Source organism: Harpia harpyja, chromosome 2 (assembly GCF_026419915.1).
Source record: "Harpia harpyja isolate bHarHar1 chromosome 2, bHarHar1 primary haplotype, whole genome shotgun sequence".
In the NCBI taxonomy this organism is placed as follows: domain Eukaryota; kingdom Metazoa; phylum Chordata; class Aves; order Accipitriformes; family Accipitridae; genus Harpia; species Harpia harpyja.
Genome location: NC_068941.1, coordinates 77,161,226 through 77,175,531, shown reverse-complemented (window position 1 = coordinate 77,175,531; position 14,306 = coordinate 77,161,226). Strand labels below are relative to the sequence as shown.

Here is a 14,306-nt window from a genome sequence, read left to right as displayed (position 1 = left end):
AAAGGTCGCTACACAGGACACTTAAGCTTACTTGATAACAGGTTTGCTTTCTTACTTACCTCTCACAGATGCTGTAAAGACAGTTGGCGGACCCACAGGGGTCCATGGACCAGATGAAAACCATTCTCCAGCGTTGCAGTGATTTCAGCCTATACAAAACCTGACAATTTACGTGGCATTGGCAGCCTTTATCTCTAAGATTGCCTGCTCGGCCTAGGGATGGTAAGAGAACTGAGCTGCATCTCGTGAGGAAGACGCAGCTGCCCGGCGCTTGGTGCAGCGAGCCGGGAGAGGCCGTAGGGACGCTGGCGCGGGTGACACCGGCCAGGCCCTGCTGCGTGGTGTTCTCCGGGGGAGCGCGTCCGGGCTCCTGGTGCAGCCGGGGAGACGCACCCGTGGACGCCAGGCTGGCCGCACCGCAGGCACGCGTGGCCGAGGCACTGTGGAGGGACGTGGCCCAGCCGGGGGCACCTGCTGGGGAGTTCGTGACTGAAGTTGAACCAACAGCTGGAAGGATCGCCTCCTCCGGACCGGGGCGGGAGGCCGGGAGGAAGGCCAGGCTGTGGCGTGGCGTGGCGTCGCATCCCCCCGCCGCCGCCGCCGCGGCCGGGGCTCGCCTCAGGCAGAGCGGCCGCCCAGCCCCGGCCCGGCCCTCCCCGCGGGCGGCCCGCGGCGCCCCGCTGGGGACGGCCCTGCCGGCCGCCCCCGTACCCCGGCCGCCGCGCCGGGGCCGCCCCGCGCCCGCTCACACCTGTCGGGGCTGCGGCAGGGCCGGCGGTGCCGGGCGCGGCGGGTCCTGGCGAGGCTGCGCCGCCTCCGCCGGGAGCTCCGGGCGGAGCCTCCCCTCCTTCCCGTCCTCCCTCCCCCGGCTCCCTCAGCGCCCCGAGGCAGCGCCGGTTGCCTGCGCCGCCCGCTCCGCTGGGAGAAGGAGGAGGCGCCCCGCGTTCCCGGCGCTGGGAGCAGAGCAAATAACAGTTCGGAGCGCTGGGCGCCTTTCGGAGGGCAACACCCATGTCCCACAAGCAGGGTATCTGGAAACGCTCTCCGTCCCTGGTCCCCTCGTCCCTCCGTTCCCTCCTCTGCCCCCTCCATCTCCCTTCCCCGCTCCTCCGGCTCTGCCTCTCCGCTCCGCCGCCCTCTTTCCCTTCTCCCTTCCTCAGCCCTCTCCGGCCCTGGGTGCCCCCGACTGACTGTGCCTTTCCTCCCTGCCCAGTTGGCGGCCCCCCAGGCGAGAGCGCGGTTGACTGGTGCCTCTACCAGCTCAATGGAGCAACCGAGTTTGAGGTCTCTGAAGGTGAGTACAGGGGTGCTGAGGTGGGGCACATCCCCTCGACCGCCGCCCTGGCCAGCAGCGTGTGGAGAAACGTGGCTTGCTGGTGGGAGAGCGGCCGAGGCAGAACATGGCAGCCGCCCGGGGCGTGGGGCCTGTGGGGCATCGAAGATGGCGTGTGGGCCCAGGGCAGGAGGGGAGATGGGCTGGCAGGGGTGGCTGCCGATGGTTTGCATGTGCTGGGCCTCGTGTAAGTGTCTTGGCTGGTTTGGTTTTGGTTTCTTGGGAAAAGTTGGGTTTGGCAGCTAGCAGCCTAGGTGGTACCAGTCCTCTCGGCCTTGGTGTGGGTGGCAGCTCGTGTGAGGGAGGCTGTGTAGTACCTGATGGAAAGTTTTCTGGCCTTCCCCCCCCCCTTTGAAGAGAGAGGTAACCTGGGAAGTTTTATTGTTGAATATTCCGTGATCAGAAAAGGAACAGCCTTTGAGTGCCAGGATGAGAAAGTCTCCTCTCTGTCTCCAAACCACGTATGATTTTGAACATGCAGAGTATTAAAACTTAGGTGCTAACCTATATTTTTCAGTATGCCAGGTGTGTAGTGTGCAGCATCCGTGAGCATATTTCAGTGTCAGTTTTCAGTGAGTTAAGTGGGGCTAGGACCTCCATCTCGATGTTTTGGTCTGTTACGCATTTCTGAGAGGAGTGCATTTACTGTTTGTAAGGTCTTAAAATGCATCACAAGTTCAGCTGGACTGAAAAACTTTCCAATACTGAGAAATACTGTAATAGATTGGCTTCAGGTTAGACATTAGGGAAAGCTTTTCAGCAGTGAAGCACTAGAATATTTGGGGCAGGTAGACAATGAAGTCTCTCACTTGAGATACTCAAGGTTTGTTTCACAAACATAGGTTGAAGTGATAAAGCTACAGATCTTGCCTTGGGGCAGGTATATAGACGACCTGTTCAAGGTCCTTTTTAGCTTTATTATCTGTGATGTGAAGTTTTGTGTTATGTCTTGTGTTTTGCTGTTTGGAGAAGTGATTTAAACCCCAGTGTACTAATAATAAGCTACAGCTTGAATAAGGCTTTGGACTAAGTTTAGTTCTCCCCCCCAAATTATTCTGTGGTGGTTTATATTTAATAGTGTGTGTAATTACACATGCTTGCTTACTAAAGCATTTCTCAAAATATGTTGTTATTTTTGTGTCTACATGATTTTTTTTTTGTTTTGTTTTAAACTGCATACCAAACCAGATGTGATGACGATAGGTGGGGGTGGAAATTACATCCGTGTGAGGGAGTGTAATGAGTGAGTGACAGCATTTCTTAGGCATCATAGAATGTTGAAAACAAGCTTTAGGTTGGAATTTACTTTCATTTAAAGATTTGAATGAGTAGAATATGCTTCTTAACCTTATTTGTCTGGGTAAATACCAGTGTTTCAGCACTGCTTGAGACTGTAATGTTTTCTTCTCAACAGGTGTTTTATTCCTTTGATTTATTGGGTCATCTTTTCTCACATGACATAATTTTTTAAATTAGTTTGCTAACCCTGACTTCAGTTCTCTTTAACACTGGCAATTTATGGATGCGCAATTTTACTCCATGACTTAAACGGAAATCTTACATGTTTTCTCTTCTTTACTCAGCATGGGAATATGTGAAATTCAGAGAACAGGAAACAGGCTGAAGCAGTGTAATTTGGTCACACAAGTTATAGAATCAAAGTCATCTGCAGGTAGTAAACCCTGTTTATGTTAATAGGATTATATATAAATATGACATGCATTTTCCAGAATACGTGTTGTCTATTAAATGCCACTGATATCTAGGAACACATGCAGCAATGTAATCAGCACACTTTGCAGAAGTGAAAAACAATAGTTAAAAGGAAGGACCACTGTGGTAGGTGGCTTAACCTCTTTTGCACGCCAGTGTTTTGGATAAAGTCTAAACCTATTACTTTACAGAAGTTTGCCTCTAAAATAACTTAAATTACACAGAGCCAAACAGAATCCTTATCTTAAAATGGATTTTTCCTATGACTTCCCATGCAGATTTTTTTTTCCCTACCATTATCCCAGTTCTTTTTACATTTCAGAAGGGCCACAACTCTTGTGATTGCAGCTGCACTGGTTAAGACCACCTAACCAATGGACAGAAGGACTAATTAATATATATTAAGTATTATTGTGTGTTTATTTATCTAGATATATAGCTGTATAGGTAAACATTTATGTATTAATATTCTAAGTTCACTGAGTCCTCTGGGCACCTGTTGCTGCTTTTGCTATTGAATGCACGCAATGGCCTTGCGGTACTCTTGTCAGTTAGACTTCAGAATTGTGTTCGGTGACATTTCTGTCTTAGACTAGGAAAGAAAATTATTCTTTTTCCAAAAATAGATGTGTTAGATGAAAAACATTCATTTACATAACAGAAAAGCAAAACTGCATATTTCAAATGCAAGGAAAAATAGAGCATAGTAAGTAAAACATCACAATCAAAGCCAAGATAATCATGTTTGATTTAGTCTTGCTGCCTTGAAACAAAACCCTATTTCAAATATTGCTACTTCTATAATTAACGTCTAAGTACAAAATATGTTTTATTCATGCTAAAGATCTCAAAGCACTTAGCTCACGTTACATGCAGCCTCACAAAAGCTGTATGAACAGTATTAGAGTATCCATTTACAGGGTGGGAAAATGAAATATGAAAGTTAGGATGTGATTTTTTTATAGAAGCTGAATGTCAGCTATTAAGCAGTTAGTACTTGGGACTTCTGAAAAGTCAAGTCTTGTACTTTTTGCCCAAACTACTTAGTGGACTGTTAACAGAACTGCTTATTCCAGACCCTTTGCTTTAAGTTCCCAATCACATTAACTTCTTGCAAACTTTGTATAAGTTAAAGCATGTTTGAAATATTTTATGCTGTGAATTCTAAGCTGGCATTATGTTATTCTAGATAGCATTACATTCAGTAATGATTATATGGTTAATGAAAAGATTGAGTCAAAAATCATATTTTTAGTTTTCACTCTTTAAGTTAGCTCATCAGAGACTTGAAATTAGTTTACAGTGTAAATTTTCTTTTCATCCATTTTGTAACTTTATGCTCCTGCGTGGCTGAAAGCCCTGTTAACTTTAGTGCCTTGTGAATCATGAACTTTCCTGTTACCTACCTTCCGCTGCTCTAACATTCTCTTTTATTTCTGAGTAATTTGAAGAGAGATTTATTGAGAAGATGGATAATATACTATTTTGTTGTAAAGGTACGTTTGAATAATGTACCATTTGAAGAAACTAGAAGACTTGCGAACTGATGAATATGAGTTAATCGCTGTCAGATTTACCTCCAGTAGCTTTTTGTTTACTGTAGTTTTCAATCAAAGACAGTAAGTCTGGATTTGGTTCAATACTGTCTTTTCCATTATTACACGAATGCCATGGAAAGCGATGTGATTGCACAAGCTTACAACTCAAGTAATGTCCTTGTGAGTCACGCCTTCATTAGTAAGGTCTAATTAAATAGGAAGTCTCCATCTGTAGATGCTTTCGCATCTCAGTCCTTTTTTGGCTGAACCAAACAATTGATTTTTCCTTGGCCTCTCATAAAAAGGCATGGTAGCAACTCTTTTCTTAACACTTGACAGTTTGCCAACATTTCTTTTGAAGTATGATCACCACGAATGGATGTATTTCCATGAGGCCTTAGTTGGATGGATATGCTTTACAGTTCTGTGCTCCTAGTTGTCGAATTTGGAGATGCAGTGAAGTGAACTGTACCTCTTCTGAACCCTACAACTCTGGGTTTCTTCAAAGGAAACCAAGGTGCTTGGAGGAGTCTGGTATACCCCTTGTCTCACGCCGGCATACATTTAGGACAGTACCAGCTTGCATACAGCACTGCAACGTGCATCACAGGGCTCGCGTGCACCCTGCTATACCCTCTGATGTCATGTAGGTGGATGACACTATTGTTCCAGTCCTACTTCATACATCCCTGTTTATACATTCATCAACTCCCTGTATTTCATCCCTCCTTATTTTACAGTCACTTATGTTGGTGTTTGGTTGGTTAACTATCACTGATGTCTGGGAGCTGCTGCAGTGCAGGGAAAGGGTTATCATCATACGTTGCTCCCATGATGACATTATATAGGGCTGTGTAAGACCTGGTGAATGACTCTTTACAAGAAAATGTGGAAATAGAGCTTCTATTTGTTGCTGCACAATCTGATAAGTTATGAAAAGTTCAGCATGATAGACAAAGAGGAAGGATTAAGGTATATTGAAAGTATTCATATGACAGCTTTATTTCTAGTGATACTTACCTACAATAATAGTCCATTTTGTGATATTTTTATCTGTTGTTTATGTAGTCTTTGTTTATACATGGCATGAGTTTTGTAAGAGTCTTTCATTCAGATATTTCTGTAGATCAGTATAAAAAAAGAATTCTTGAATGACATTAAAATACTGGAAAGTATAGGTGCTTGTTATGAAAAGAAGGAGGTGAGTGGCTTATTTACATTTCTCATTTGTTGTTTCCTAATTTTGTGTTTTCATTAAGAGTTGGTTTGATTTTTATGGAATAAATTAAGTACATTAAGATGACTTAATTGCAATGATTTATAAAATCCTTGCTTTTGTATTGTTTCTATTGGAACTTAATATGGGTGCTAGAGTATGTTTTCTCCTAAGAGTCATTAAGTGTCGTTTGACCATAAAACAAATACTTTGTTAATTATTTTCTTTTGTAAATAAGTGACTGAAGACGTTGGCTCCTTTTCAGTAACCTGAAAAATGGTGTTGCTGTTTGGATGAAGCTTGAAAAACAGACTAAGCTTTTTTTTTAACCAGGTTTTTCAGATTTTTCTGCCCTCTTCAAGGACTTCACTCACCCCCTCTAACATGCTGTACTTGTTTAGCTAATTCTCTGGCTCTTTTGATGCCAGAAGTTGCAGCCTTCATCATCTCAGTTTCCAGGATGTGGTCTTCAGCCAGTTGCCTTTTTACTCTCTAATCGCCAATTGATACTTTTTCTTTCCTTCCAGTCTGCCCCTTTTTAATATCTTTACACACATACTCGGTTGGGTTTTCTAGTTTCTGTTTCTGGTGGTTTCCTCACCTGTGGTTTTACTTTCCCATTGTCCTCTGTAACTCTTCTCTCTGCTAAGGGGATTGCAGGGGGTCGCAGTCCATTGACTGTTGCAGGGTCTGGCAAAAGGGTCTCCCCTCTGTGTCACTGGAAGTCTGCCATTTGCAGCAGGTGCCTGCACAGCAACTCTTATCTCTTTTCCCTCTGTCCCTCACTATTTCCAGGTCTACAAGGCTTACCATTTTATATGATCCTTTCAATTCCATCCAAATAACTCCTGGTAGATTTGGTTTTATCTGTGCTTGAATGATCAGAATTTCCTTGGGTATTTCAGTTGGCAGCATTATTTGATGCACTTGCTATACATATCATGAAAGATGAAATCACACTGTTGTGTACCTGATTATGCGGGTATTAGCAAGTCAAAAGTCGTGCTTTCAAGTTATCGAGTCCAGAATGTTACAGGGATGTCTTTTATGCTCCCTCTTGCTCGTTAAATATGCAATAATTTAATTTATGTCATAAATTTGTTATAAATAATAACACTGATGAAGTAAACAGTGATTTCATTTGGGCCACAACTTTGCCATTTAGACTAATTTTTGTATTTAAGTCAAACATTATCATTCAGCTTGAATGGTGATGGACAATTTAAAGAGTATAGAATTGCCTGTGGTTCCAGCTGAGATGCAGAAAAATCACCAGGTCTTCACAAAGGCCCCTCTTCCATTATAGGTCAAGTCAGAAAGCCAGGGTACCTTTATGGAACCAAGTTTTATATAAGGGTAAAGAGTACCCATTTTCTGGTCTTTCCAATTCCAGTTTATAAATGTGTGCAGAAATTGCCCAAGCTGTCTTGGAGAATGTCTGAATAGCTCATGCGCAGAGAAGTTTTTCCTATTGTGCAGTTTTTTTCTGTATGAACCTGTCAAAACTGAAAGAAATTTCAAGAAGATAAGATTCTTCTGTTTTAAGAATTAAAACCCAGAAGCTTAACTTCTGCAAATAGGAATTTACAAGTCATATTGCAGGTAATACAGGTGGGAAAGTGACCTGTTTTTAATATTCTTATTTATCAGTTCTTTTCTGTAAAATGCATTTTTCAGTAAAATGCAGAGAGATTTACAGCAGAAGTTAGTATCTTTTGTTTTGCATGTTTGCACTGTCTGATGAAAAAATTCTAAAATGATATTAAACTATTCAGGGGGATTTCAGCTACCTTTCTCTCCAAATATGCTACTCAGATATAAACTCCTTATTCAAAATAATGGTCAGTAGCTCGCACCTTTGTAAGCCTCTCTGTGATTGCCTAATGGTATATGAAAACAAACCCAAATAGTGAAAGGTGTTATTTACTAGCCAAATTCTGCATCTTGCCATTTAAGTTGAATTGTCATTGTTTGGTGCTCCAGAAGAGGGAGCTACCTCATAAAGTTCTAGTTTTAGCAGTTTTGAACTTGACAAAGTCTCCTTTAAAACACCTCATGGATTTTTTTTTTTTTTTTTTTTTTTTTGAAGGCCGAATCCAGAGATTTCGGGTGATGCCTTTTTGGTCGCTCAGTTCATAGTTTGCTGATTTCTAAGGACATCCTTAGAGACTTAGTTCTTTGATTTCCTTTGGTTTTCAGTATCAGTTCAGTGTTTGTCTTTAAACATTCCGTTTATATAACATCCTAAAACCTTTGGTTGATATAATGATTACAGCCCCTTTTATTTAATCTGCTGAGTCTTTTTAAACATAGATGTTTCTGACTAGCATGCCATGGATGTTTATAGACGTTTTCTCTAACATTCAGGAGGAGCTTTGTGGTGGCTGGCCTTCTTCAGTGCAACTCAATCTCAGACGGAGGTGGCTTCTGGGCCATTGTACTATTTTTTCCTGTGTAAGGGCTGTTTCTTCTTTTTGTTCCAGTAAGCGGATACAGATGGTATTTTGAAAATAGCAATATATAAGTAAAATAGCAAAACTAATGCGTGCACTACAGTGTGCTTTCTCGCTCTCTCTTTTTTTGTTGCTTTGAAGAACTGCAGTGCAATTTATAATGAGTTAATATACCATTTATGGGCTATGAAAGTAAAGGACGATGAGGTACTGAGAGAAGGCATGGATGATCCTGATAGTCAGGAAGGAGACCAGACTTTTCTGGGCATATTTTGAAGTGCATGATTTAGCTAGGTTCTGGTATTCGTTGGTTGGTGGAACTCTAGATTGCCACCTGCTATAATGATAAGTCTTGTCAAAGCTATCATACCTCCAGGTTCGTTGTTGGTCATTTTGTGTTAAGAACTGATGCAGTGATGTGATTTCGTTTCCTAAGGTAACTAGAGTACTGAGAAACAGGTGAGTCTTTTTCCAACTGAATAATATGTTTCCTGTTGTTTGTCATGAAGAGCTAAGGAGGATACTCCTAGTATTATGAAGCTTGTCTTTGTTTTTCATCAAGAAGAGTGAATACAGCACTGTGCTGCTTATTTCTTTGTGGTTGATCACCCTTATACCTTTCATGCAAATTTTGAGGTGTCAATGGAGCCTTTTTTTTTTCTGGAGATAAATACAGGATAGTAAAAGTCCTTGTAGTGCTACTGAAGGGGGAGAATGAAACATTTCATTTGTTACCAACACTGAATACTGCTGCATGTGGTAGTACCCTGCTGTTGACTTACTGCAGATTTCCTGTTAGTAAACCTTTAAATATGACTGCTTTCATGGAGAGTACTACTGGATTCCATTCATACCTATACATGGTATCGTCATGTGGTCTTCAGGTGACATATGCAAACTGCTCTGTTTGAGCATTTAGACATTACATTAAGAAGTCATGTACAACATTCCAAAACTTAAATGTACCAGCATGAAGAACTCTGTGGCTTATTTTGTGTTATTTCATAAAATACTTTTGAAAATTCTTTATGTATTTTTTACATGTGCACAAACGTATACACACGCACACTTTTTTCTTATGTTCATGGAAGATTTGTATAAAAATCAAAGAAAGTTAAATTAGATCAATGTACAAGTGTTTGACTTTTTCTTCCTCCAGGAGGTTTCAGAATAAGTACATAAATAAATACTATTTGTTTTATATACATAATATTTTGCATGTGTGTGAATCATGCTGTTATAGTTCAAATATATAGTATTTTAAAATATTTGTATGTTCTTGAAACTAATGACCTATCTGTATGTTTTTAAGTCTTCCATTAAATACAGTTTCTTTTTAGAATGCATACATTCCCCAGATGTTTTGTCTATGTTTATTTACAAGCACATTTTATAGAGGCTCATGTCACAGCAAATAGAGTTGACTGTTGGGCTGATTGCAGGAATATGCAAAATGTTAACCTCGTAAATCTTTCTCTGCCTGTTGCATTGTGTAATTTTTACAAAATATTCGGAAGTATGATGCAAGAGACAGTTTCATTATTTTAGTTGGAACCATTTTGGTATTGCAGTTAAAGATGATGTATTCAATTCAGAGGCAATTATGTCTAGACAGTAACAGGGGCCATTGATTTGATCTATTCAGAGAGAGGGCATGTGTCATTCAAAAGGGAGTTGTAAAACTATTTAGCACGGTTGCATTGTTAGTGATGTGCCTATCCATTTCAAACAACTACCATAACTAATTACTGTATTTAGTAAAGTCTTCTTGGAATCCTGAAATGAAAATAACCCACAATTTCTTTGGGAGATAGGAATTATATTAATACTCCTTCTCTTTATCTCAGAATAAACTCCTGTGTTATGACTAGACTCAAAGATGCAAAGTAGAAGTGTTATTCTTGCAAGACTGAATGGTTTCTTGTTAGACCTGTCTTATTGAATAATCTTCATGATCTTTGAAATTTTTAATACAGACCGGTTTTTGTTGATATCTGTTTTTGTCCATCAGATAACTCTTATTTTTTAAGGTTCTCTGATAAGCTCTTGTGTTAGCATTATAAACTCTGCTTTGAAATTGCGTGTTTATTCTGGAAATACTCCATGCTTCAGATTTTGTTTATCTGCAAGAAGCCCAAGTTGGAGTCCTTCATAATGATATGCAAAGTAGATATAATCAATTTAAAATAAGAATAAGCTCACATTTTAAGAATAATTATTTTTCACGCACTACAATTTGAAAAATTCAAAATGTGCTTTTTTTTCCTTTGATGTTTTTCATGTGAACAGATTTTTTTTGTTTCTTAATCTTGGCAAGCTGTTACTTCTAGTTCATGCTGTCTCCTCTATTCTAAAGCAGGAAAGCACAGCCATATTTCACTTTGATTGCTTTTCCTGGGTTTCTTAGAGATTTTGCTCCCTAAGCACACTTGCCCTAGTGGAATGTCCACCTTTTCTAAGTGGAGGCTAAGGAGTCCTTGCAGGTCTGCCAAGTGCATTTAGAGTGTAGCTGTACACTGATGTTTCTTCAGAAAGGTGCCACCGTGCCTCAGGAACTTTGTGACTTTTATGTTGCTTTTTGATTTCCCCCTCTCCTCATGCTCTTCCACAGTAATTAAAAATCTTACTTAAAATGTAATACCTATGGTGACTTTTCTGGAAGTAGCAACTGTGCAATGCAATTTATTTCAATTTTAAAATACTGCAATATTAACTTGGTATTTCCGATTTCTAATCTGATGATTTTAGAGGCATAATGTTCAGTGCAATTCCAAAAATACAGAGACATGTGTTAAAGGACTTGACTCTCTTTTCCTGATGATGTCAAAACATAAAATGTACTAGTGGGGAAATAGTAAAAAGAATATTTTGGGTCAAGGAAACTGACCTCAAAGTTTGAGCTTCTTGATTCTACCATGACACAATTCACCTCTGCTAAAGAACATCTGTAGTAGCAGTAAGAGGCTGTCTCTCTCTCTCCTATGCTGAGGTGAATCTCTGTAGCGGCTTGTGACCTATATTACATGTCAAATGTCAGTCCTCAATACTCTTATGGCAGAAATCGCTTCCTTTTACGGCATGTTCATAAAGTACCCAGAGCAATACCTGTGCTGACTGTGGCTAGGCAGTACTGACTTTGACAGCCCTGTCACGCTTGCAGAGCACACTCACTTACAAAGAAGCTGCAAAGCATCTGGCAAATGTATATATATATCCTTTCATCAAATGCCTGAAAGAAAGCATATACTCAAACCCTATGGTCAAAAAGTTGAACAAATAAAGGAAGATTGCAACCCCCAAACTTTTAATGACATCATCGCATACTACTATTTCTGTAGGTACTCTGCTGCATTTGACTCAGGTATTTTGTGGCTCTATTTTACTTCTTGTGTATGCAGTGTGAGAATAATTCGAGCTCTGTACTTCTCCAGACATGGAGCTGCGTGTTGGTTCTTTGGTAAGGATAGTTAAATACGTAACCATCGATGTACATTCCTTTTTCCTTTTCATGGAAAAAACCAGCAAATGCTTACCTATGTTAATGTAACATTTGAGTTCAGATGATAGCACAAGTCAAGAAATTCAAAGATATAGTTCCCACAGCAACCATAATTCAACCTCATTGCTGTGAAAGCACAAAAGCCCACACCAAATACCATGCAGAATACTGCATATATGCAAGTGTGTGAGATACAGTTGCTAGGAGAGCCATAAATTTTAATTTCCAGAGGTATTTAGTTTCACATTTTGTATCTATTATTGTTATTATTTGTATTTTATTTGAAACAGTGCAGTAATGAAAAACCGAGGAAAAGAGGCCAGTTGGATTAGTGTATCTTTTTCCTTTCTTGTAATGTACAAACAATAGATTATATTACTGTCTCTGCCTTTTTGTCAAGTTTCCTTTATTTCTAAGTGAGTAATACAGAATGTGAAATATAATCTGGCCTGCTTCCTTATCTGATTCTGTTTTTTTCTCTTTGTTTAGCCCTATTCCTGAACTGCAGCTAATGAGGTCAATTCGTTTGCCTATCAAGGATAAATAAACCAGATATTTATCTGCATCTAGTCATACATCTTGTTATTCAACTGCATCCATAGCTTAAGGTTCCATTATAAAATATCCCAAAGCATATGGAATATATTTCTTTTCAATATCTATTAGGATTCTTTTAGTTTCTTTGTTTGCCAGCTAAGTCTGCCAATTCCTTGATTTGGTCATGTTAGACATGTTTCATTATTATCATAGTTAGTGAAGAGGTGGAATTGTCCTTGTTTTGAAATTTGAAATATGTGAATATTTCAACTATGGTACTTACTTGGCACAGAAAATGTTTTATAAATAATATTTACAGGATTTCCAGAAGTTGGTTGGCTGAAATATCTATATGATATGTTTCTTAACCTTTCAGATCTGGGCAGTGGAGAGGGAGACTATGATGTTTGAAGATTGCTATATTAAGTCCCATTCCCATGGGTGATTATTATATCTGTAGGCTGGATTGAGCATTCATTATTATTTAAAAAAAAATTCTCTTTGACTGAGGCATATGCTAATACCTCATAATTTATTTGAAAAAAAAATCATAAGGTAAATGTATCTCACCAGTCATTTTAAAAAAAAAAAAAAAAAAGGAAGTGACACAGGAAAGAAAGGTTAATGATAAGAGTTTCTCTTCAGTAAACGACAAAAAATTTAATTTGGACTTCATCTAGTTTCTACCAGACTGATTTTTCTCAGCCCTCCATCACATCTTAGCCTGCAATATGAGCCCTTTTATGGACAGTCTGGGCAGAGCTGAAAGACTGATTGGATGTAAAAATGTTCTCCTTGGGAAATCTTTGGATCCTGCCCTTCCCAGATAGGCAATCTGCTCTAGGAAACCTGTTTTGACAGTGCCTGTTATCTCTGCTAGGCAGAGTCCTATAGGGACTATCACAGCCTACCTCAAAGCCAGGGTTAGGGGAATTCACTCTGCAGCCCACTGCCTTCCCAAAGCTTTTATTGTTCTGTTTCATTTCCTTCAAAAGCTAGTCATGAACTGCACTCGTTAATGTACATGGGTTTAAAATAAAGTTGTTAGTTTACATGAAATGCAGGTTTCCTTCTGTAAGAATTTATAAACTGAAGTTTGAACTCCATCTGAAAATTAAAACATTCCCAGTGGCTCAACAATTTGTTAATAGATAAATGCAGAAAGATGAGTTAAATTCTGGCTACCATCTGATCAAGAGTTGGTCTAGTCTTTCCACAGGGACTTTACTGTTTCTGAATTCTATGAAATGAGGAAGGGGACTGGGAATTGTAAATCATGGGAATTCTTCAAGGGGCAGGCAGAGTTCTGGAATTTGAGTGGAATACCGGGTAAAAAATGGATTCATAAGGCTGTATGTACTGCTGAAACAAGACCCCCTTCAATAAAGTGAATACCTAGGATACAGTTTTTGCATAAGAACTGTGTTGTGGTCATAAGCTTGCATTGACATCCTGATGACATTTCTTGCTCCAGGGTATCTAGCTAATATTTTGGGGCTTCCTAAAGTGTGAATAGTTACAAGGGTGTTTTTATTTTCTTCTGTTTATCCTCTTACACCTAGTAGTTGCGGTGCTAGTATTTGAACTAACTAAATAAATGAGGGCAAACTTCAGTGGAAACAAAGAACTGCATTGGGATGACTAGAGGTAACTGGAAAACAGCAAAACATTCCACTTGAAATTGAGCTATTGCTAGTAAATAGTAATACATAAATAGACACAGAGTCTAGAAAACACTAAATTTACATTCATGTTTCATTACAAGTTGATTAATAACAGTGTTGCTGGATGATTTGGTGCAGTGATGCACTGTTATTTAATACGACTAATCACTCTGCTTTTAGGCCCAGGGAAGTGAAATGGAAAGTTAATACTGCCAGGGATTACTGGTGATCTTGGAGACCTCATTTTGTTTCGAGAAGATAGGGATCCTGTGGGAGAGAATGACTGAGCAGGAAACTGCTTTCAGAGCAGTAGCAGAAGTTCCTGGTATTGTGAACAGGGTCATAGTTTCAAC

General features: G+C 39.9%; 2 protein-coding genes across 3 annotated transcripts in view; one reads left to right on the top strand and one right to left on the bottom strand.

Annotated features, from left to right (window-relative positions):
* Positions 1 to 550, bottom strand: part of MAN2B2 (mannosidase alpha class 2B member 2) — a 33,583-nt gene extending 33,033 nt beyond the window's left edge. The window contains exon 1 of the mRNA XM_052780538.1: positions 60 to 550. The gene's annotated coding sequence lies outside the window, so the exon portion shown is untranslated. The remainder of the gene's footprint in view (positions 1 to 59) is intronic.
* Positions 551 to 835: 285 nt separating this feature from the next.
* The window catches only part of PPP2R2C (protein phosphatase 2 regulatory subunit Bgamma), a 203,295-nt gene continuing 189,824 nt past the window's right edge, over positions 836 to 14,306 (top strand). Inside the window, exons 1-2 of one of the 2 annotated variants that reach the window (XM_052780525.1) lie at positions 836 to 1,027; positions 1,214 to 1,294. In XM_052780525.1, the coding sequence (XP_052636485.1) occupies positions 1,012 to 1,027; positions 1,214 to 1,294 (97 nt within the window). In that variant the 5' untranslated portion in view covers positions 836 to 1,011. Of the gene's footprint in view, positions 1,028 to 1,213; positions 1,295 to 14,306 lie in introns of those variants that run through there. The other variant, XM_052780528.1, reaches the window with a different exon arrangement.